We start from the raw sequence: 26,325 nt of genomic DNA on the forward strand, positions 1-26,325 counted from the left end.
ACTCCAAACAATAGTGGGATACAATTCAATATTCATACCTTCGCTTTGCCTGTAGAAAGTTGAGTCACTGCCACAGATGCTTCCCTCATTGTCAAAGCTGCCTTCGTGAATGCTACCATCTGCACAGAAAGGGAAAAGAGAGAAATCGTTATTGATAACTATACATATATATGTGTTATACAATAAATAATATACAGTACTGCAGTATAGTAATACCAATCTATACCTATATTTTCATATTCTTTTTCATTTCATGTGCTGTTCAATTGGTCATAACATGCTCATGTGGCATGGAAAAGACACAGATTTAGTGCCATTTACTATTGAAAGCTTATTCATGTTGCACCAAATTGATAGCTGAAGATGCTGCAGGAGACACCTCTGTGAATATTTTAATGATACCATCAAGGTGTTTGTAAGATGCCCATTTGAATATTCATGTGACTGTCTGGGTATATGACTGTGCAGACATCCAGTCTGTGAAACAGAACCTGTTGTGGTCAAGGACAATGCAACACTCCAATATTACCAGGACAATGTCATAAACCCAATAATTACTGTAGCTGCCTGGATCACATGTTCATCTGTAGGAAGTCAGGGTTCTTAACATCGATTGTCCTTCCCTGTCAGATTGATTACAAACAACAAACTCCTGACATTTTTGAGAGTAGTTTCCTACTAGTAGACATCAGTGTACAGTATATATTTATTAGTATTTCAGATATTTTTGTGAAATACAGTACTTCATCAGCACCACACTCAGCAAAAGCAGACAAACAAGTTTGTAGTTTAGCTACAGACAATAATCTTGAGGGGATGGGGTTTCTCTCAGAACTATGTTTTGAGCCAGCAACTGGTAATTGTTAAAAACATTTGTTTTACTTTTCCATATGTGTCATACACTAAGGAAACTGACAACTACAGGACAGGTACGACTGGCTATGAATTACCAAATTACTGATCTCTGAGTGAAACACATCAGTTGTTACTGTAAAAAGTAAAAAAAAAATATCTTGATTAAAAGCTGAATAGGGACGAATAACACGTAAGCACATCCAATTGCACATTTTGAATCCTAAGAATTTTTTTAATGAAATATGTTAAGAAAAGGGATTAAACAATCTGAAAACATATATGAACCACAAGCCTTTCTATTTTATTTCTGTAGTATAGATACAGTATTAATGATAAATTAGTGTATTGAAAGAAAAAATAACAAAGGCTTCCACTAACAGCACTTGTGGTAATATATACAGCTCCTCACTCTAAAGTCTCCATAAAGCATTTTTATAATTTAATATAATTGTGTACTGGAGGTGCATTACTTATACCAGTATGAGCTATGATACAGCCATTTATTATTCTGTAACTTTCAACTTTTAGCAAACGATGAGGGCACACAGATGGTTGGCTCAGTACATCTCCAGAGAAGTACTGTAGTTTACAGAGCCTCAGGTCAAGATACAGGCTGCTTAGTGGGATTTCTGCAATAACTAACCAATCAGCAGTCTGGTACTAAGCCAGACTTATACTAAGGGGTGGCCTAAGAGGCCAGTGCAGTTGGCTAGGAACAGAAGGTACAGTAGGTGCTGAGCATGCCTACTCAGTATATCCTAAACCATTTTACCTGAACTACCATTAGGTGGAGACCACTGTACAAGATGCCAAAACAGAAGAACTGAATGACCAGTTCAAAAAAAACCTGCTAGTTTATCAGAAACCATAACTCAGCCATAACTCTCATCTGCTGGAATAGATAAAGCAAGGCACTGTCAGTTTCATTTTCCTATAAACCCAAAGTTCCATTAATACAACATGCAGCATCAACAGCATATTGTATATAAATATAAATAAATATGCTAAATACCTTTAGGAACACAGCCCCAGATTCAGGACACATACTTTTAGTTCATATTTTGTGTTGGCAATATCGCATCATTGGACAGAGGTACCGTTTTGTATGTTAGTGCCAATCTCAAACGTCAATATTCAAACAGTATGGTATGCAAGGATAGCCATATTGGTCTTGGACCACAGAGATACTCCTTCATTTGAAGTGTAACATTAGGATCAGGAATGTTATTTGATTAAAACTGATGGTGACTTAGCTGGCCTCACATTCTTGATCAGGTCTAGTAGATAGTGAGCAAGTGTATGATGTTGAGGTAGAGAGTCTTGATTTTAGTTCTTTGATCTACAGCAATGAGCATTAGTGAACAGAGAGTTTAAGGGATTAAATTGATGTTCGTTTACTCAAAATGTGAGTAATACTGTGTATGCGCTACCACTCCTCCACGTTTTGCCAGAAAGAAGGGGAATGTCTCATGTGTTAATGCGCAATTGTGTTTAGCAATGATGTTGAATAAAGATGCCACCATTGTTGCCAGCTGACAACCAGATTTATTGATCCTCCACTACTTAATTACCATATGCGAAACAGAGCATACTGAGATGGATGAAACACTGATTAAACATTCCTGCCAGGAAAATCCCCAGCATTCACAGTGTTCTCAATAAGCTGACACTGTTTTAAAGAAAGTACATAAATGAGGAAAAAAAATCATTCTGGGATTGAAGAAGAAGAGATCTGACGATAGAAGGAACACAATTTTTTCAGTCTTGAGAAAAGACAGCTAATTCAGAATTCATAAGGGAATAAGGCTGACCCAATAATAATTTCAAATCAATTACAAAGAACAGAACACAAAGAAATAACCTGAAGCTTTACAAAATCAATCAGATTTACATAGAAAGTAAAAAACAGTTCTTATCAAAATTATCAATACATTTAACAGATTACCAAAACACATTGTTTAAGTGGCTGCTGAGATCTTTCAAACTAGGTTTAAGGCTCAGTGTCTAGGACATGGGTTACAGTGATGGGCTGAATGGATTTTTCTATCATTAACTTTTTGTGTTCTTATGTTCCAATGTGATGAATACACTATGTATCTACTAATGTTGTTATTTGTACCTGGTGGAGTCATGTTTCTTTGACAGTCACATCACCTAATCACCTGCTAATGAGACACCGCTGATGACATGCATTTTGTTTCTTATACTCTCCTAGCATTTAGGTATAAACACTTAATTACCTTTGTCCTTTGATGTTTTGTTATTCCATTTTGACTTTAGTTCCTGCACAACTTCCTTGTTCATTCTGATGAAACCCCCTTCCATTCTAAATGTTTCTGAAGTTCTCTTTGGATACTTTTTACAAAATGACTAATGCCAACCTCAATTTGACGTAATCCATCCGTCACAAAATATTTCCGGAGGCTGAGAAATCTGAAACTTTCTTCAGCACACCATGTCCTGTCATGGTCACATGTTGTTTTTTACACATTAACATTTGAAGGTGTCACCTCTACATGGTACAGGTGGGATTCTTGCGAAAATTCACTTTGATCCTACATTCTTCTTTTTCCAAGCAGTTGATGATGTACTGTAGATGAAAAGCTTTCTACATGTCTACAGTTTCACGTTTCTTTTTGTTATTATACAGACGGCTTCATCAAAGAATTGCCAGATCAAGATTGTAGTCCGGTTGTTCATTTTTCACATTGGTCTTACGGATGTCCGAATAAGAACACAACGCAGAAGACTAATGTGCAGTTAAGCGCGCACAGAGAACGTCTGTTACAATGGAAAGCTGCTTCTTAAATACAGGTCATCAGTCCCCTCTACAGTTCACAAAACGCCTGTTTTTGCTGGAGCTTATCAGCTCTATGTATGACGTCAGCCACCTCTTCTCCAGGGATACTGTACATACGTTTGTCATATTTGGGCCTTTGATGTGTATCTCAGATACAGTGTTCCTGTTGATGGTTCAACAGCCTCGTCCTTTTTTTGTAATTCTGGTGCAATGCCAGCATTGGATGTTAAGTCCGTAGTCTGAATTTCAGGTGGTGTTGTGTGAGGTGCTGCCTTTGAGCTTCTATGTCTTGGTTGACTGTTTTCAGGTCCAGGAGTGGAAAAACAATTGCTTGTTATGTGGTGCTACTAGGACAGGTTACTTTATTTTATTTTCTTTCACCACCTAGGACCAGATTCTCTGTCAGGTTTCTCCGACAATAAAGGTTATGCTGTATCAAGAAACTTAATTTTAAAATTGCCAGTTCTTCAATCTTTTGGAGCCCTTTATGTTCCTTAATCTTCTTCAGTGCATTAACTTAACTACTTTAAGCTGTAACTGCATTTTGCAGCAGCTTCCAGAGAACAATTCCAGCTGTTGGATTTCATCCAGAATGTTTAAAAGTTTTTTTTTTTACGAGCTATAAAATGGTGTTCAGTCCTATGTGAATTTGAAAACCCATTTGTGCTTTCAAGAGTAATGGTTTGCAAGTTTAGAAAACAGTAATTTGAAGAAATGAGACGAAGCTCAAGGGAAGCACTATGCGATGAAATAGATATGGAAGCACTGGGGTATGGGTATTCACATTTCAAGTTTATTGCTTGAGGCATAAGACAAACACATCTATATTTAGGTCTAACAGGTCAGTTAGAAAAACTGTATATTCACTATTATTTATTAAAATGACAATCAATACAAGGCTATAGTAAAAACTGTAGAGCTTAAATCAAAGGAAGTAATCTTAAGATTGTACAAAACACTAGTCAGACCTAATTTAGAAAGTAGTCAAATTAGAAAGGATTAAGATAGTATCTGCTGGAACATACCATACAAACTACACTGCAGCACCCTGTAGTATTCGTAAAGTATAGTGTAGTAGTTTTCTGGGGCAGACGGGAAGCAACAGATTCAGATAAAATTCCAGGACTGACTATGTTATTAGGAGAGGGCTAAGCCTAGCAGCCTTCACATTAGTTTGGTAAGGGATATTATCTACAACAGTCAGAACCCTGTTGCAGAGATATCCTTTCAGAGATATCCTGTGTTGAGATAACCTTTCAGAATATCTTCAGAAGGGGATGGGATGGCTAGCACTAAAGAAACATCTCTTTCCCCAACATTTCATGGATAAATCTGTTCCTTTTCACTACTCCAGAGGAGCCATCTTGAAAAGAATCTTTTCAAAACCTCAGAAACATCAGGGGCAATTGAGTCTTGCTCTACATCATGCATATTCTCAATTGTCTCTGCTCAGCTGTTGTACCAGTAAGAACTTTACTGGTAGTAGGAAATTCTGATGCTTGATTTTGGTTTTCTTAATCATTTGGAAGCAGATTCTTGTCATCATGACTATCAGGCAGGTTGTCAGGCATTTGACTATTTCCCTCAACACACTCCGTTGCTATATCTGTAGGTTTGAATTGAGCCAGTACTCAAATGCATCCTCATATATTGTACGGAGGACTGGTGTAGACAATAGAATACAAGGATGTACTGAAGCGCTGCTGCAGTAAGCTAGATGGTAGATGGCATCTGGCTGATGACATCGGTACTACAATTTCATGTCTTCACAATGGCTTGCACTCAGTCTGTAAATCTCAATACATCCTTGTCAGACTGGTCCTCAGTTTTTAATCTTTTCTTTTTGATGCTGTTTCTAAATGGCTCTTTCAAGTTAGACACCATGTTTGTCTGTATTGTCACCTCTGAAACTTGGTGGCTCTATAAAATCCAAATGAATGACCAGATGGATCAGAAAGAGATAAATTATCTGGCAGCTGATTAATTCATTTCTTATGTTTTGGGTATTTTCACTACTTGGTCAGAGCACCTTATGTTCAGCTGGTAAATAATGGCACTGTCTCTCTGCTGACCCATCTGTTGCCCATCTGCCCCACTAAAGCACACCACACTGTACTTTCCTTAACAGTACCAGGTATGGCCGTGGCAAAATGTTTGCAACTGGGTGTGATCCAATTGCTGGGTCTGTTTCAATCTTAAAAGCATAGGTTCACACCATCTCTGCCCTGTTCTACAATTAGAACGAGAGAAACAAAAACTGAATCTGTATGCCCTACCCAAATTTACACCATTAACCTCACTGTCTTTTTTGGTAGACTCAAATGAGACAGATGGATAACCAAATATAATTATAAAAATACTGTAAATACGTACAGTATATGTATTAAACATCTTATAGCCCAGTAAACAGTAAACAGTAAGGATACAGAGCTACTGATGTTTGATGAGAACACAATGATCTTGCTCGGGGAAAGCTCTCATGGAATGTGGTATCTGATTTTAGCGGATCTTGAAAATCCGGGTCATGGCACCAGAGTGACGCTCTTTAACTTCAGCTGCATTGAGGTATCCCTGGAGAAGTGAGCGCTGATGCTGCCTAGCTCTGATGTCATCGGATTGAATGGAGCGCACACCCCGTAGACTGAAGAGGATGGATTTTATTCTATAGAAGATGATCCGTTTGTCTGCTGCAAATAACAGAAATATACAGTACAGCACACAGCATTACTCTCTGCTTTACTCTTGGCTACGATTGAGGGTTCTACAGCAGATGATCATTTGGCGTGCTGCAGGCATGAAAGAAACCATGAAATTCAAATAACCCAAGCAACACAAGCCTCAGCCTCACCCTGTATCTGCCAAACTTTACATATAGCATGAATGTTTTATGAAAAGCACAGACATTGATACAGATGTTTTTCTAAATTTGGAAAATACATTATAGGGGTTTGATTTATAATAATATCCTATTTATATTATTATATATTATTTAGTAAATATGCATTACATCAAGTAGGTACAAGTAGCTGGATCAGCATGCGTAGGCTGCAAAGGAACAAATTCAGCATGAAATCAACCTTTACTTGTTCCCATGTATTATATCATGTGCCTGAGAACATAACAACTGTTACAAGAAGGAGGATGCCATTGCTATCATCTAATTGATCCATCTGTGGTTGTTTCTTGAAAGAAGCCAGGGTATTGGCTTCAACAACAGGGCCGTTTAACTTGCTGTATGTTCCCATAACCTTTTCTCCTTAGACGTACTGTATCTCCTGTTCCCAGTTTTAAAAGCACCTTCACATAATTTCCACTTGTGTCCTCTGGAGAGACTGAAGAAGTTCATTGTGTTGATGTTGACTGTTTCTTTCAAAAATGTAAACGTTTTGCATCGGTACTAAAAAGGTTGATTTTACTGTCACTACAGGACATTGATTTAAGCCTGGGAATTTATCTGGTTGCTGTTCTCTTTGATTGCAAAATAGCAATGCCCTTTTCTGTAACATGGAGATTCACAATTTGGATTAGTGAATTTTACATCTATACTTTTTTGCTACTTGCAATGTGTAGTAATTCTCTGCAATTGTCTACATTAAAAGTCTTCTGCCGGGTCTTTAGTCTAGTTTTAAATTCTATTTTTATCTTTTATACACTAATGCTATTTAGTATAGAACTTTATTAATCTTTACTCCAAAGCACCTCGTTGATTTCCTGATTAAATTAGAAAACACCTGACAGAAATATTCTTTTCATAGTTTATTCATTTATTTCCCTGTTATTGTCCATTATTTTCTCAGATACTTTTTACTTCATTCCTAACTCTATCCTGTACTTTTGCTGCTGTTATAAAAAAATATTAATTTTAACTACCGCTACAGTATCCCTATCTATCTCTTTCCCTTTCAGGAAATTATTTTTTCTTTATCTAGATCCTGCTCTTTTATAATAATTTTAATACACAATCTCTTTCGTCTTTTATTTTCTTAATTTATTTATTAAACCATTAAGGGCACTGGATTCTATGCTTTTTACTTACTTACGCTTGGGATAAATGTGATCCGTGCTTCACACCGGATCTCTTTAAACTATAACATTGCAGGACAGTGCCACTTAATGGATATTAATGGACATGAGCAACATTTGACGATTTGCTTCATTTTAGAAACGTTAACATTTGTAATTATACTGAAACATGAGTAAGGAATAATTTGGGTGTTTATTTTAATCTCGCTACAAGGCATCAATGAACAACATTTTTCATCTGCCCAATTAATGATAAAATATCTTTCATCTCCTGATTGGGCATACATAACACTGAGCAAAACATAGCGGAGTTGGTGTTACCTAGCAATCCATTAAATCCATTGAAGATGCTGTTTGAAATACAATTGAAAGAATCAAAGCAAGACTTCATAGTAAAAAAATTTTTTGTATGTAAGAGTATATATAAGTGAATATTAACACAAACAAGTTAGAAAAAAGGTCTGGGCATTCAGCCTATCTATTTTCTTCTAGTAGTTCTTCTAGTAGTTCATTGGCTCCCATTCTCAGTTTTAAATATACTTTTTCAAGTAACTTGTTTCACATCTTATGATTATACTACCTGCATGTAACACGATGCACTTGACAATATTAACGTTATCTTCTGTGCCTTTGCTCACTTTTGAATTTCGTCCAAATCTTTTTTAATATCCTCTGCAGCTAGTACCGTGTTTGACATTCCTTCTGTTTTGGTATTGTTTACAAACATGTCGAGAATTACTAATTTACTGCTACAATTGTACATACATTTTTATGTACCATCTCCTTCCTCTTACTGAAGAAGTATGTCAGAATTTTAGTATAATTTGAGACCATTTGCTGAACAATGGATTATATCTCTATTTCTCCAGATAACAGAAAGTGTCAGGAAAAAAGAGGATCTCAGTTAATAATGAAACACTGTAGAGTACCAGATATGTCTTTCCTACAAAATACCTCAAATTTCAAAGATATGGTCAAATGACCACCACTATCATCTGCAATGATTCAGAGATGGATCAACTGTCCAAAATGAGGTAAGGCAAGAATGCATTAAGGAGATACTGTATGTCTTGTTCTAGAAGCTAAGATAAGAAAGTAATGGAAAGGGACCCTGACCACAGGACAATCTACCAGTTTGTAGACATTTGTTAATCTGGGGAGAGATAGTTGGGGAAGGGGGGAGTGAGGTCCAACTCCTGAGTCACTTTGTGACCCATAAGCCAACTATGATAGAGATCATCCTTGATGGAGGGAATATGCCAAAAGCAGAAGCATTTACAGTAATCTATCAGGAACAGAATGTATTGAAATAAACCTGGGAGTTATGTAAAACGGGGCACGTGAACTCTTTATAATCTCTGGCACAGTCCTGGTGGAAAACCAATAAATGGGACAGACATTTTAGAATAAACAGCACATTCCACTGTATATGACACACAGCATTAGGTAAAAACAACTCTATACAAGTTTAAACAGCAATATGACTGAGAACTAAACCTCCCTTCCTAGAAGAGGATGTTTTTAGTCTGAGGATTCCACAATACAGGATATCTATATTTTAGGGAATTCTTAGGACAGCAAGTAATCAATAAAATAAGGTTAAGATAACTTAGCCGAAATCAGGTCTTCAAGACTGATCAGAACATGGCTTAATGTGAACTGCAAATGCTATGAGGCTTTGAGTATTTTATACTATTATGCAACAGAAGCTGGCCCCACCTCACTGGATGAGCTCGCTGTAGCCTTGCTCTGTACGTGCTCTCTGGACTCTCCTTAACTCACTTCTCAATTACTATTGTTTTCACTGTACTTCTGTTTGTGTTTTCTTACATATTTTTCTTATTACACCAACATAATCCCTAAACAACTCACTCACGACTTTCCTTTCTTTTAAAACATTGAACATTGCACTCACATTGCATCTGCCAGCACTTCTCTCTTGCATCTCAAACACTCTGCAGCTGCTGAAACCTCGGTCTTGTGTCAGTTCAGCCTAAATCTTGGACATACTGAACTAGAAAATTAAATTATATTAAGTCATTCTAAGAATCGTTGTGTGCTTGGACCAAATAGCCTGTTGCCTGTCACAGGAATGTAGCCAAAAAGGGGACCTTGTGTCTGTGGTCTCAGCCACAGGATGGCCTATTGGTCTTTACATGTGAGCAAGTGAGGAAGATGAGTTTATCTTTTGGATAAGCATCTTTCCCAGGACAGTCCAGAACCATTGTCAATACTCCTTTAAAATGGAGCTTAAATGTCTAACAGAGGGACAAAGCACATCTCGAAATAATCCTGAAATTAAAATGCCATATTAACACATCAACTAATCACAGTCCTGCAAGATGTGGGAACTCATTCCACCTGGTAACTTCTTGACCAACCATAATTTACCCAGGTAAAATGTGAAGCAGCACTTCTAACTGCGTCATCAATCACTCCGCTGAACCAGCCTGGCTATCTGAAAACAGAACCATATGCCTGCCACACTTGTTGTCTAAACTTTTCAACTTAACTTTGTAAAGATAGGATTCTGACAGTTCCCCTATACTTCTGTGCGAGAGCTACGACTCTATGGCTGTGGATGAGTGAAAGCCAATATTCACCCTCTTGAGAATAAAATTGTTATATTAACACGTCGATATTAATTTAATTAATTTAAGTAGTAGTTACTTATGAGCGCCTGAATATTGATTATGTTAATGGAACTGAGTAGGAAGTTAGTGTAACCAATGGCAGACAAAACATCTATCATTTTTATGTATCTCATCTGCATTATTTGCTATAGGGTTGATATCTAGAAAGCTTTTATGTACGCATTGTTTATGTATCAATAAGTGTATTGTGTGTGTTGATAATCCCTGTGAAGACTCCAGTTTTGTGCCAGTAAATTCACAAAACCCTTAAAGGCTCACTACATGTCTGCATACACTGATCTCTCTCCCAGAGCCCTGGAGGACAGTGTGGCCTCCTTCCTGCTATATTTTGCCACATCTGTGGCATTTATGAGTTGACAGTGTTGTGCCAAACAAAGGGCATCAGCTGAGAGTTTGTGTGTTGAAAGTCTTCTTTATTTCATACAGTATGCATATGGGAGTCTTGCTCTTGTACGCAAGACTCAAAAGACAACGTTTACAGTACTCTTTCATACAGTGAAACAAACGATACAAGATACAGTTCCACATTAATCTCTGCTTGCATTGTGGCTATATATGGTCATTCTAGAAAGCTGACCAGTACATATATTTTCTTTATTGCTGGCTTGCGTGACAAGCAGCCCCTTCTGCTGAATAGACCATTTGTTCCAGGAGAGGTCACTCGGTCATTTCCCTGAGAACTATGCCAGCTATGCATAATGTGCTGTATTATCTTTTGAGACAAGACATCCTGAGACAGAGTTAGCAAAATATAAGTACAGAAATATATAGCCAACAAGATATAATACATATTTTAAGTAAAAACGTTTAGTTCATTCCCTCAACAGCATCCCAGATGCCATAACCTACTTCGAACACAAACTTGCACCACAGTAGCTTGGGGTGGCTAGATACCCATACACTCATACTCCACTCGTGATGGGTAGGGGTAGGATGAGGGGGGGTCAACACAAGAGAGAGAACCATGCAATTTATAAAACATTTCCTGTCAGATGAGTCAGACAGACTGTTTAAGTAGCACTGCCCACATCTGTAGCTCATTAAAGCATCAACTCCCTTCAGCTGTGGTCCTAACATTAGCAACATTTTGCAAATGTCAATTAACAGGTGCACAGAATGGAAATCTAAAAGTCAACAGATCCCTTGAATACAAATGGGTTTTTGGACATGGACTGACAGCAAAACTGAGTCAGTTGAGTTGATCTGGAAAAAGGGAGTACATCATAACTGCAGCAAGAAGAAATCTTTTCTTTTTGTTTATATTTAATAACAAAGCTGTATTTTGATTTGGTATTAAAATACTATTATTGCTATGAGTTACAAGGTGCTGGCAAGTATATGAGGTACTGTATATGTCTGATATTATGCTTGTATGGCATATAATACCATCATAAAACAGCCCATTTCAAGCATGGAGTTTAGGCACAATTTGCTCATTATAGGTTAATTCATAGCTCCTAAAATGTTACTGGCTTCTGGTATAATGAGTACAAATAATGACAAAATCAGCAGAACCTTACACACAAACATTACTGTTATTAAGTAATGATTTTCCATTTTATTATTCTAATTTTCCAATGAAGGTTTGAACAAACAATCATTGTTCAAATATTAGCAGCTTGCAAAAGGTTAAGACATCAGCTCATATGGACCTTTTTTCCTCAGGAGTCAAATAGCCGACCAGAACAGTGTGTTCAAAGTACTCCTTTTTGTTAAAGGACAGATAGAGCCCTTACTGAGAAAGTCATGCATGTGCAAGTGCCTGAGTGGTGACAGAGGCCTCTTATACGGATTGTCTGAGGATTTGTCAAGTGCTTACAGTTAATCATGAGCCAACAAAGAACAGCCAGCTGTGTGGTGCTTCCTGGAAACTCCCAAACACAGTAATCTATTGGCTGATGCATATTGTTTTATGAATAACACTGAACATTAAGCAAAACCTTACCTTTCTTAAGTTTCAAGATACCTGAAAGTATAAAAAGGCCAAAATACCCGTTTATTGTCAAGAAAACTGACAAAACTAAATGCACAAAAAATAACAGCAATGGAGAGGAAGTCTATAAAGCAACCTAAACAATTGAATGAAAGCATAACTTGTTCCCACGATAAGGACAAAAGATAATTTTGATATATGAATGAAAGGAATACAAATTACAAGTAACACTTTGGAGGCTTGGAGTTCTAGCCATATAACTGTGGACTGTAGTTTTTCAGCCTTTTAAATAAATTTACCATATGTACCAGTTTCAGATATGACTTTCCCATCCAAACTCTCATCCAAAATCACTCTGCATCTTACACAATAAAGGTTTATGATGTCAAATAATAAACAACATGAATATTCAATGAAATATTTTTGTCCTACAGTATGCATTCCTGGAGTCATACCATAAAAAGGTAAAGCCTTTTATATGAAATGGAGTGACAATATAAGAATCTGAATAAATACAAATATCATACCAGTTCGATAAAACTATATTTTGTAAAATATTTTAGGTCTGTCTCATGAGACACATGCCACAAGCACTGAGCCATATCCTCAGGCCAGACAATCTTTTTTATGTTATACACATTGCTTACTGCAGCTTCGTTCTGTCTTGAATAATAAAAAGAAATGTTCGAAAAAAATGCATCCACAACAAAAAAGACTTACTGTAGCAAGCAGGATACAAGGTATACTGGAAGTAGAGAGAGACTTGTTACAAAGCAGCCGAAAGACATACAGTATACAGTAGATCCACCTCAAAGTTTTATTTTGTAATATAGGACTGAATATTTATCTTTTGTACTATATCTATTGGTATACAAGTTGCTCTTGTATCTTGCATGTATTGGTATTTTATTGCCACTCCCCCTTTCTTGGATCATCTGCAAACTCGGCTATTTTGCAAACCTGTATACAGTATGACAGAATCCAGCTTGTTGGTATAAATCAGAAAGCAAGTAAAAAATGGATCCCCTTATATATGATGGAATTATGATTTATTCTGCCCTATTTAGAAAGTGTGAAATTTAAAGCTGAATCACTGTTTACAGATTCTACATACCTTATTTATATGAGGGAGCTTAACAAAAACGTTGTGGAATTCTGGAATTGTTTTAATTATACTTGCAAGTTATTTAAACAAGACCTTCCCTATTGCAAAGAACCACTCATGAATAGATACCATGTAGTTGTAACTTTTCCCTGCAGCATGACAGTGATATGAACCTCATTGTCAAATAAATACCAGCTAAAGAGGAAAGTGTCTAAAGTACTGTGGTGAAGGTATCATGGCAGATTTTTTAGGAATTTGGAGGGACAGCCTGGACAAGAGAGAACAGTAACATTCTTTTTTCTATAAAGCTGATTTAAAGGTATTTTGGAGACAATTTTTCTGCCCCCCAAAGACATTGATACTGATTATTGATTGTTTCAATGTCAAGTGACTTCCTTTAGAGATCAAAATGTAGCCTAAGATGTGTTTGTTCAATACAGGGAAGGGAGACCTTCAGGAAAAAAAAAACAGGTTTCATTTGCAAATGGTTTAGACCAGCAGGTGGCAGGTGGAACAGCATTTCCCCCCAAAAAATGGTTCATATGGAGACTGGGGACACTTCATTGTTCCTTGACACTGTTCACAGGAGTATGAGAGCCTGCCTAATGCCCTGTTTAAATTCCACTCTGGGTTTTTACAATCTGGCTTTCCTATAGTTTTCCTTAATTCATATACAGTAGTAAAGCAGTTGCTCGGTTTTCCTTACCTGCTATGTGCATAATGGTTGTAATACAGTATGTCATCCATTTAAAGTGGTTTGCATTAGAAGGTAGTGGGTTCGAATTCTAATTGGAATGTACTTGTTACCTTTAATATTTTCTAATAATTTAGTGTACAATAACTACTTAGGAAGGTTTCCTCCGGGAGCTCCAGTTTCCCCCACAGTGCAAAGACATACTGGTACTGTAGGTTAACTGGCTTCTGGACAAATTGGCCCTTGCGTGTGTTTGCATGTGTACTGTATGTGCGTCTGTGTGTGCCTTGCAATGGACTGAAATCCCTTCCAGGGTGTCCCCATTGCTTGCCGGGACAGGATCCAGCTCACTTGCAAGCCTGAATCGGAGGAAACATTTAGAAGGTGGGTGGATGTTAAAGTGGAATTACATGGTAAGGCAGAATCAAAAACCCAGGCTAATTTTTCAATACAGGAAAAGACATATGAAAGGTTGAATTTCCCATGAATAGCTATAAAACTACAAGGAATACCACTCAATCCCTTTAGGAAGACTGTTATCAAACAAGTGAATACAAATTTCAAAGTTACATCTTGAACTCACTGTGAACAAAGAATTTTTTCATTCCTATAAATCAATAAAATACAAAGATTAGAATTAATATGAAAATTAGCTGCACTAATTTGGATTATCATTGCTATTTGCATTAAGCTTTCTGTGGGATTGATTTAACTGTGTCTGTTGATATTTCAAGTGAATTACATTGATTAATCTTCAGGATTATATTTATCTGTGCAAGAGTTGAAGCAATGGGGTATGGGCTTATCCTTTTTAACAAAAGTTGTTTCTAAGGTTCTAAAAAATCAGAAAATAATTATATCAAAGAGGTGATCACCATCCTCACCAAAAATTTAAAGGACCACCAAAACATGAAGGCATTGATGGTATGATTTCAATACAAAATGTCCTTCAGAGGAGTACAGTAGAAAACACTGCAACTGGGTTTGAAAACTGAAAAGTGGACACTAATAAACCAAATACTACAGGAAATTTATGGTTTGCATTTTAGTTATCAATATTATTCATAACCTCGAAACATCATCTTGGATAAAAGTGAAATAAACGAATGTATATACCTGTAACATCTGAAAGAGTTCCTCTTTCTGCAAGGTGCTTTCTGTACAGGGTCTTTAAAACCTTGGCGCTGCCAAATCTCTTGAATCGGCTTTTAACGTTATTGTAGTACCATTCCAGAGACTGGGTCCTTAGAAGCCTAGAAAGAAAGAAGACATAAGCCGTGAGTCAAATAAACCTTTTAAAAGTCCAACCAAAACAATAAAAAAGAGAATTTCAGAATACTGATAATTAAGAGTTCATGACCAAATTAGAAATGTGAAGTCTTATTTCCCCTCAACATTCCCACACATCATTTACATAGAAAAATGACAAATGACTCCGTAAAACAACTATACAATATTTGGGTCAACAATCCAGTGGATCTTATTAAATATTCTGCAGTTTTGTTGAAAAAAAAAATTCAGTCCTGTTTATTTGGAAAATTAGACTACATTCTCACCCATACAATTCGGTTATATTTTTTCTGAAAAAATATTTCCTATGGGAGTGCTCAGTAATGTAGTGTACATAGTACTTCTTCTTGAACAGCTTCTTGCCTCAGGTCTGCAATCTCTGTAGCTCATTCCAGATTGCTGCACATCTCATTCCCAGCAGCCCTGCTATACCCATGCATGATACCCCTCTACCTGACATGCTCCTCTGGAAGTATCCATGATGTATCCTGTTGCTTGGATACTGTTCAAGAGTCATGTTTCCACTTTTTGCTCTATCACACTGATCTTTCCCTCCTCTGGTCTCTTGTCTCCCTCCTCTCTACACCTCCACTGGCTCACAGCTGATGCTAATTTAGTTCTACTGATTGTTTTCATAGCTTTACACTACTATCATATGCAAGGTTTGTATTCTATGAATTAGTGGACATTCATTTTTAAAATCTGAAAAAAAAAATCTTATAGTGCGTTACATGAAAATACCATGTACCCCTGCATTTTCTTGTATCTGCATCCTTTTTGGAGGTTGTTTTAATTACCGTGCTTGTTTTACACATTGCCTATACATTTAGAAAGGGGTTAGATGTTGAAAGCGAGCAATAAAAAAATAAAGCTGACATTTTATTAGTTTAGTATTTTATTTTAAAGTGTTATTTCACCTCTCCAGTGAGCTTTATTAAAAAATATATATTTGCAAATGCAAAAGGAGCTTGTTTGCTGCAGGTGATAGGGGAAAATAGGAGTGACATTACGTAGAAAACTAGGGTCTTAATTTAATTAAAAACAAAACCATCTGCTGTTAGTGAATGACATATAGTACATGCCACTGCTGTCACTGCAGCCAGAGGGCGCTCCTTCTCTGTCCTGTCTCTCATTTCCGGTTCTTTGCTGTCCTCCCGGTGTTTCTCTCTCTCTGGGGCTATATATTTCCGGGTCTTTCATTCCGCCTTCGCTCAGCGTTGACGTTTGAATGTCCTGAGACCCGCCTAGCACCAGGTCTCCTCACGTCCGCTACCTGAGAGCATAGGTTTCTATACGGCACTCCCAGAACAGCTGAGCCCAGGCTAACCCCTGTCTCGCCGCTACGCATAGGGTCTTTTCGCTCTCCTGCCATTCCACGGTTCGTCCTTTCCGACATCTGTGACAACTGCATAGTGCTTATCTGTGTACCATAGCGTTTTCAAATGAAAGTCATCACTATGTATTGAGCTTTGAATCTAGAATAAAGAAATGAAAGAAGTTCACAATAAAAGTATTTGGCATTTGTGTACAAATCTGAGATGATTTTCATGTATAAAGATTTAAATGATCAGCATAAAATGTTATCTTAAGAAGTGAAATGAATTCGCTTGATTTATAAAACCTATGAATTCAAAAAATGAGAGGACCATGTATTACATTTATTCCTTCCAACATTAAACATTGCTAATTAATGTACCCAGTGCCATTCTTCAGCTGAGAGGTTCACCTGAGGTGCAGTTTAGTTGGTAATTAAAAATGCCTTGGCTAAGTTGCACTCTTGCTCTTAAAATATGGCGTTTCTAATTAATTAAATAATTAATTAATGGGGAATTAAAGTTCCCCATTAATGCAACTGGTGAGACAATTTCTCACTCTTTTTGCTAGTGTCTGCTTCTGTACATAATGAATGCTGCATGTCACCCAGGTGGTGGTGGATGAAGTGGGTCCTCTCTTAAAACTAAAGAATTTTTAATAAATGCAACAGATTAATTATTTTGGGGATTTCCTATGAATATTTTGCTGCTTCATGGCAGGGGCTGTGCTTGAGGTTAATATACGTAAACTACCACAGCATTTGTCTCCCCCTCCACCATAGCCAACTCTCTCAGAGAAAAAGGCCAAAAGATTTTATTTTTATTATTTGGACGACGTTAGACATGGTTCTTTCATTGATCTGTGCATTTGAATTGAAATGGCAAGTTGGCGTTTCTCAGCATGAGCTTCAACATTATTTATGGCAGTCTTTTTTACTGAACAAAACTGTGAAACGGAACACTGTGCAGTAAGTACCGTAGAAGATTAGCATAATCTCATAACATACTTCACAAAAGATTGGAAATAAACATAACAGAATGAAAAACCAAAACTGAGGGATCTATATTTGTCACTTGTGGGTTGTCAGCATAGATTTATTATGAATTGGTTTGCAATACCACAAAACAGGCCACAAAAAATCAGTGACAGTCCATCCAGTCCATTCAGTAAAAACTATTGACTCATTTGGTAGTACTGCCCCAGTCAAATACTGAAATTAAGGAAAAGTTATAGAACTCATATCTTGACAGTATAGACTATGATGGACTCTTCAAGACACCCACCTGGACCTGTAGATTAGGCAATTTTTCAGATAACTGATCATGGTGCCCTGTACATTAAAAGACGTCCTTCATAAATATTTGGCATCTAAAATAGATTTTTTAACCTTATCTGGTATGAACAATGCTGTTGGTTAGAGTACTCATTTGCATCATTTTGTACAATAGTTAAGGCCTACTGGAAATGCCTTTACCCATGAAATTTCAAAAACTGAAAGAAGGCCAGTGTTTTTCTGAAAACCCAAGACATACAGTACTGTAACTATGCAGAGGGAATATTCCATGGAAGCCTGGTCTGAATTCACATTTCAAAAAGGAATACAATATACAACAAGTTCTGCTAATGCAAAGGCTGGTGAACAAAATGGAAGTGAGCAGCAGTAGAATATTCTTCTTCCACAGAACGGCAAAATGTGCAAATGTGTAAATTGGAGAATAAAAGAATAACTTAGAATTTGACATTGGCTAAGTAATATTGACTGAGAGCCTAAAAAATGCTCTCAGGTGGTCTTATTAATCTCTTCAAGCGAACTTGTGTTAGAGCTACTGTACATAACATACAAAAAATAAGAAAGCTTTCAAATGAGAATAGGGCATTTAGCCCATCTAAGCCATTTAGTAATTAGTACTTTCTTAAAAGAAACCAGGGTGTCAACTTCAATAATATGGCTGGGTAGCTTGTTCCATACTCTCACAATCATTAGGGTAAAGAGGAACTTCATGTTCTTGCATTTAAATTCACTCTCCACTTTTGCCCATTTGGTTTGTATTCTGTTATTTATTCAGAAGATATCTGAATGGGTAAACATTGTCAATGACTTTGAAGTTTTTGAATACTTGTATAAGGCACCCCTTGTTGTCTTTGTTCGACATTAAAAGGGTTCAGTTCTTTCAGCATATCAGTATAGGACATTAACAGTCCCAGAATGTACTGTATGTACTCTAGCTGCTTTTCTATGGACATACTCCAGAGCAGGAATATCTTGAATGTGTCTAGAACACAGTGACCAAAATAGTAAATATTCTAAATGGACCTTACTAGTGCATTTGTAATACGTTCTATGATTTCAATTTTACACCTTTAACTAAATAGCCTAACGTTTTGCTTACCTTTTTAATTGCTTCCCCACATGGGCTGGAAGATGTACTGTAAATAATGTTTCAACATGAACACCTAGGTCTTTTTCATAAGTGGTCTCTTCAAACTAAATGTTTCCCATTCTGTATTCATAGTTTATGCTTTTTATTATCTGCATGCAATACCATGATCTTGTCTATATTAAACATGATCCGCTAGGTAGTTGCCCAGTCATGGGTTTTGTGTAAATCTTTGTGAATTTCATTTGCTGCCTCTATGGTGTTTGCCAATCCTCCTAATTTGATAGAATATGACTTTTCTACCATCCATACCAGAATCTAGATCATTTAATCTATTTATATTGCATTAATTCACATTAATTCAAATTGAAATTATAATCATACATCCTATATTATATTAGAAACAGAACAGCGCTGTTACAGACAACAAGCATATCATTATGAAATTGTTTTAGATGCATTTTAAATTGGCTAACATTAATAAAAAATTTAAATGCCCTTTCTGCCCCTTCATTCACTAATACAAAACACACATGTAGGGCCTTATGCATCAACTTTGCATATTAAGCAATATGAGGTGTAACAAGCAACCTAATCACAGTCTTACATTATCAATTGATTCTCCAATATACTGCAGCATAAAAATTCTATAAGAAACACTTTTTTATATTTTCCTAACCATACTGTAACTATACATAAACTGTTTTTAATACAATACAGTCTACAGTTTTTGGATATTCATTATGTCACCTTTTTGATAAATTGATCATCCATGACAGACCATCATTCACTTTGTGACTTTGACAGTTGTCCAAGCACTAAATCACATTTCTCATGAAAGTGATAACTGGTCACAGGTGATGAGATGGCTTAACCTGATTAATACTAGCCTGGTGAAAAGCCAGGAAAAATACACACAGAGAAGAACTAGATTCCTATATGCTCCACCTAACAATGGAATAATTCCTTCATATGTTGCAGTTTGGACTAAATCACCTCAGGTAGACTCAACTAAAAGTCAGCCTTTTCTAGAAATGGTGTTTTATGGATTTGTATAGACCACGCTGATCAATGTCAAGAGTATCCTTGAACAATACACTAATTGTCCAAGGTGCTCCATGTGTCATGGTCTGTGCAGGTACAGTACATCTACAGTAGTTCCGACAATTTCCACTTGTAATGACCAAAGGAGATCTTACTACAGTATATGACATTACATTGATCAAGTCCTGGGACTTCACTTATTGCCCTTTTGTTGGCTCATCATGACATGGACAGTAGGACAAAGTACCCCAAACATTTCATAATACAAAATAAAATATCTTTATTATCTGGCTCATCATAAGACAAAACCTTTAAAATATTACATAAATACTGCAGTGGATTTTGGACTGTCAATTATGGTAATTATGTTTATCATTTGTTTTGCCACTTTAAGCTTTTTTCTACACTTTCTCCTTAGCTAGCACCGTTTACTCACTTATAAGCGGGACTTTCACAAGTACTCTCACACAAGTCATATCACCATAATGTGAAAAGAATCCCTGCAGTTTCCAGGAAAGAAAAAAATAATTCTGTAAATTGTTTTTGCTTTATTCCACCATAGTTTATATATTCTGCTGTTACAACAAGGAGGTTTACAGATTGGACTGAAACATGCTTGAAATAGCACACTAACTCGCTCCAAGCAGGAACAGATGGTTGTATTTTTTTCCAAAAAAACTACTGTAGATTCTGTAGGTTACTGTAGGTTAGTACTGTAATTATTTTATCACATACAGTACTGTATGTATTTTTTTCTTTCTTTGATCAAGAAAGGTTGGTTATGCTTAAAAGTATGTAGAATTGTTAAGAAAATTACAAATGATAAACTCCTCAAACCTTATGGCTAACAATTATTCAGAGAGAGCTCTATGACATTTTGATGCCATGTAGACTACTTCTTACAATATACAAATGTACATATGAACTAATAACTAATGAGTTGTACTGTATACTGTATATTACTACAAATGATAGATGAAAGAAGCCAGGGACTAGCTACTGTATTTCCTCTATCAAAATGAAAAATAACATTGGAATTCACAAGGCAAGCAGTTATCAATTTGTAAATCTAAATGAGATTTAAATAAAATATGCAGCATAAATTAAAAGCTTCCAATGGCTCTTCCACATTAAATCTCCTTGCCAAAGACACTATTATAATTGACGTTCTAAATCTCATAATGAATTTAAATGACTCCTATCTGGAAGCACTTTAAGCAAGATCAAATAATTATTTTGCCTTTACAGACTTCAATGGTATTTCTTTTATTATCCAAACTATATATTGCAACTGACATTTTGTTTTGATGAATCCAGTACAATTATCCATTTCATGCACAATCTGCAATATTAAGGGTCATCATGTACTCCTTTTGTGGTCTTATTAAGACTTAAAATGTGTGTGTAAAATAATGAATAAATTTAGTTTTGAGGTAATTTACCTTCCTGCAGTACATGTAATATAACAATGTAAGACAACATTATTGCTTCTTGTGCTTGTAAGCAAAACAAGAATAATCAATTTGATAAATCTTACAAATAATTAAATTGAATTATACAAATAAGACTTCAGATCATTTGTATTGTAATTTTAAATATTACTTTTATACAAAAACATTCACTGGGATTTCATTATCAAATACTGAAAAACCTGGAACTATAGTAATATACTGTACAGTACTGTACCTAAAAGAGCTTTTCTTATAATAGTCAGAAACTCAAAGTACTGTAAAAAATGGCACACATACTTTAAAACACAAGATGCACACAAAAAGAAAGCAGGGATGAAGGCACCTCAATTAGTGAATTTAGTGAATACAAGAGTAAAAGCAATTACTGATAACACATATTACAAGACTTAGTGAATAGATCAATCTGAAAGCAAGTTTTGAAAAGATCAGCAGCCACACTGCAAGGATTTCCACAGAAGTGGTACTGTAAATGAGAAGGCTGAATTCACCCAGTCTGATTAGTGTGGTATTTGGCAGAATACGGAGGTCTGAAGCATGATAGTATAATCCTGAAAAAGAGCAGTGTCTCATACTGGAGCAGCAGAGCTTATAAATGTCTCTGGGAATCCTCTCTCTAAGTCTAGTGATGTGCAGATGCAGACTACTTTTACGTATTGTAGCAGAGTTGCAGACAATTTCTAATCTTTTGAGTCAGTTACTGATTGGGGAGGGTAAGCTTGAACAACCTGACTGGGTGGCAAAGTTAAATGGGACTGTGTGCGGTTGAAGGCTAGTCATGTGGAACTGGAGAATATTGCTCCGAAAAAGAAAGGTTAATTGTCGGAGCAGCAGATCTGACTGTCTGTAAAGAAAGCTTTTCAAATAGCAGGTTAGATAGCTTTAGCAGGTAGGAAACAATGATCACAGGGACACTGGTTTGTGCATAGTCTGTATGGGGACTATGCACAAACCTATGGGGTGCATAGCACCAGTGGAGATCTTGGTTCATACAAATGTAGTTATGTATTGCTACCCTTATGACCTGATGCAAATGATGATTCTGATCATGTGGTCTGAATGATCATTTCTATGCATATGATGCTCAAAACTATGCTCTAATCTATATCCATACTAAACCCGGCATTAAAGTGACTGGTTCTGTACATACAAATTGCATCTCTGACATAAATAATTCCTTCATTTAAACTGCAATAAGACTAAAGTCATGCTTCTTATCAACACTCATCAATTGTGCATTGTACTTGAACGCAGTAACCTAATAAAGTATGTGGATGGCATTGTACTTGAATTTCAGTCTAAATCAAAGAACTTCGGGGTGATATTTGATCCAAGCTTGATGTTTAACCCACATGAGCAAAATATTGAGAAACATCATTCTTCCATCTGAGGAGTATCACGAGACTACATCCTACTGTATATTGTCTGACTGTATCTGAAAAGCTGATCAACACATTTATCTTTTACTGCAATGCCCTACTTACTGGGCTATCTAAATACACACTGAACTTCAGTATGTCTAGAACTCAGCAGTTAGAATCCTGAGCAGGTCATGATTAAGTGATCACATTACTCCTGTACTGGAGATTTAGCACTATCAGGTTTCATGTCAACATCAAAATCCATCAAAATTGCTCACCTGTAAGGCTTTTCAAAGCTTGGCACCTCAGTACCGATATGACTTAATATCTGCTGGCTCCCAGCCTCGTAACCTGTGACTCTGGACTGAGTACTTTCAAATCTAGACTCAAAATCTTCATCTTAAGAAAGACTTTTACTTTAATCAGTTCTGAGTCTTCATCTGCATTCTAAACTCTTGTTTTTAATTATTATCTCTTCTACTTGTTATTTTTTCTGTCATTGTAAAGTGCTTTGAGAAGGTACTTTTAAAGCACTATATAAATAAGGTTTATTATTTATTATTGTTGTTATTATTATTAATTTTATTTTGCATAAAATACCAAATGCTCCCAAGATACAGTATAATATTTAAAATTTACTAATTATTCTTAACTGCACAATATTTTCTGTCCATAATGGTGACATTTGCAATTTGCTTTACCTCTGACTACTCAATATTGCAATGAGTAAAAACAAAACAAAGAGAAATGAACCACTTTGATCAAAAAGTTTATTTTGCCCATTTTGATTGGCGATACTTCATATTTCCAGCAGATGTCGGCACATGCTGTGGGAAAAACAACAATAATGTGCCATAGGGCATGAAGAAGAAATGTTTCTATAACTGTGACTAATATTAAAATTATTTCTGCATTATCTCTGCAGACCCAGAATTAAATGTCAGGGACTTGGACTATTAGCCAGTAACAATGAATAAAGATTCAGTATGTTTGCCTATCAATCCAAGTGGCTAAAAATCCACAGTAGACTGACCACACCAAGTGCCAGACCTAACACCAGCTTCAGCAGAGTTATTATAGGTGAATTAAAGACACTTATTTTCCTTCATGTCTTATTGGTTTACAGCACAGGACTAGTTAATGCACACTGCTTGTTTATGAACATATTCGCACACTAAAAGCCCACTGTATTTATAATATATGTTTGCTTAGAGAAGACAGTTTCCCAAAAGCAATTATCTACAGTACCTTAGGGTTACTTTGCACTGATTTCTCTTATCATTTGACAGGTACAGAGATACAGCTTGAGCAGCTCTTTTTTGTCTCCATCTGTTTTCCTGTTTATTTTACTGATGTCAAATACTTCTGTAAAATGTCACCAGGAACACTGCATGATCGATGATGCTAGTTCAGCAAATTAAGGAGACACATTTTAGCCATCAATTTTAACCTCAAACACATTTAAGCCACTTCAGTACACTACAAAACCACTGATCCTTTCAATTATTCTTCAACTCCAGCCAAATTGGTTGAGATTAAAGTATTGATTTGTTCTCTGTACCAAGGACATCAAGAGTTTTGGATGTTAGCTAATTTAAATTCTGTGACTGACTTCATGTGAAGTGTTCAGAACCCTAAAGATGTAACCCCACACCTAAAGATGCATTTTAAAAGCTGCAGTGTCACGATTGTAATCCCTCCTCTTAAGGTACTCCTGTTCTTTCACATTTTACTTGATTACGTGCACCTGCCTTCAATCCACCCTCTATTTATAAGCCAGGCACTCACTCCATTCTAGGCTCTGCATTGGAAGACGGACGCTCAGAGGCCCGCCTACCACCAAGTCACCCTACGCCCGCGGCTTGAGGGCATAGGCCTCCTATCGGTATCCTGACCCAGCTGAGTCCGGAGCTCAGAGTGCCTGGTCCCATTTTCCCCATTTTTATTCCTTCTCCCTAAACTGGATCCCGTTCCGGTTTTTAACTTTGTCTTGTTTTCATCTCGTCTGGATTTCCCAGTTTTGGGACTTCGCCCCGGATTTCCCCCTGGACTCCCTCATACTTGTTTGGCATGGTCACGCCCCCCGAGCACCATATCACTGTTGTCACGCCCCCCTGTTCGTCAACCTGCCCAGTCCCTTGCCGTCTCCTCCGCGTGTCTGTTTCACTCCCTTCTGGATTCTGTCGTCTGCATAGGGTCCTGATCTACGCTACAAGACACGCAGTCCATGAAATGTTGTGCCAGTCCATGTGAAGTAATATTGGAAAAGTCTAAAAACATTTACTCTGAGAAGAAAATTGCTTTACAGTTTTCGTCAAACTTTGAAATCCTCAGAACTGTATCTGAGGATGAAAGTCAGATAATTTGAAAGTCTGAAAGTTTAATTTCTTAATTTTAAAGTAAAATGAATGACAAGATAAAGTAAACTGTTAATGCTGTTTAAAAATGCATAGAACAACAGCAAAATATATCCCTGTAATAAATCTGTTTGAACTCAGTACACTTCTAAATTAATCTGGCAAACAGGAAACTGTTTAACTAGCCAGAAAAAATATTTCTGTATGGTATAAAATGGGTATCCAAAGCATAAAATCTTAATGCGGCTTCTGAAAAAACTCAATTTTTAATAATGTAATGATTTGATATAAAAAAATGTTCAAGGACATTCTGGAAAAAAAGATTAAAACTAAAATTAAACTAATTAAACATTTCAGAAATTGAAAAAACTCTCTTGCTGTGTTGTTGATCGGAAAAACTAAAACCTCATATTCATTAGGATTTCATGAAGAAGAGCTGGGAGAGCCTGTGATAAAACCTAACTTATTATTCATTAAACGTGGGAATAGGGTTAGTAGGAAAGAGAAAAAATTAACTCTCAACTGAGAGTCCCACGGGAAACCAATGATCAGCCCTGAACTCTCATACAATTTGGCACACCAGCATGAAGAATTGGAAAATACATAAACTCGCAAGGCTATTTTTCATCAGACAGACCAAATTAGAGAGAGAGCTACCAAGATATCGATTTAACAGTGGGAACAAAGTGCGCAACCGGAGAATGCTCCACTGAATTGTCAACTCCACACACCCAAAGAAAAAAAAAACTCACACAAAAAAATGAAGCATAACACACAGCCTAAATTTGTACAGAAAACAAAACTATAGACAAAAATAATCACAGTTATCTTCTCTTTGCTTTAAATTATGTACAATTAACTGGAACAATGGTGAGAATCACTGTATAACCTAAAATATGAAACAGTATATGGAGTGTTTTTCCCCGGCCTACTTTAAAATGTCCTTTACAATGAAGCTTTAAAACAGTTTTGAAAAACTTTTAATTGTATCTAGATATTCAAGACAATGCCTTTCAAAGTTGTTCTCCTGTCATACAGTAAGGTAAGA

At 36.4% G+C, this 26,325-nt stretch overlaps 1 protein-coding gene across 4 annotated transcripts in view; it reads right to left on the minus strand.

Moving 5' to 3' along the window:
- LOC148657390 (rab effector MyRIP-like) overlaps window positions 1-26,325 on the minus strand; it is a 148,330-nt gene that overhangs the window by 43,859 nt on the left and 78,146 nt on the right. For all 4 annotated transcript variants that reach the window (XM_088643619.1, XM_088643616.1, XM_088643617.1 and 1 more), the window contains 2 exons: window positions 15,181-15,317; window positions 39-119 (listed from right to left, as the gene is read on the minus strand). In XM_088643619.1, the coding sequence (XP_088499745.1) occupies window positions 39-119; window positions 15,181-15,317 (218 nt within the window). The remainder of the gene's footprint in view (window positions 1-38; window positions 120-15,180; window positions 15,318-26,325) is intronic.

This window comes from Lepisosteus platostomus, chromosome 8, assembly GCF_059453375.1.
Source record: "Lepisosteus platostomus isolate fLepPlt1 chromosome 8, fLepPlt1.hap1, whole genome shotgun sequence".
In the NCBI taxonomy this organism is placed as follows: domain Eukaryota; kingdom Metazoa; phylum Chordata; class Actinopteri; order Semionotiformes; family Lepisosteidae; genus Lepisosteus; species Lepisosteus platostomus.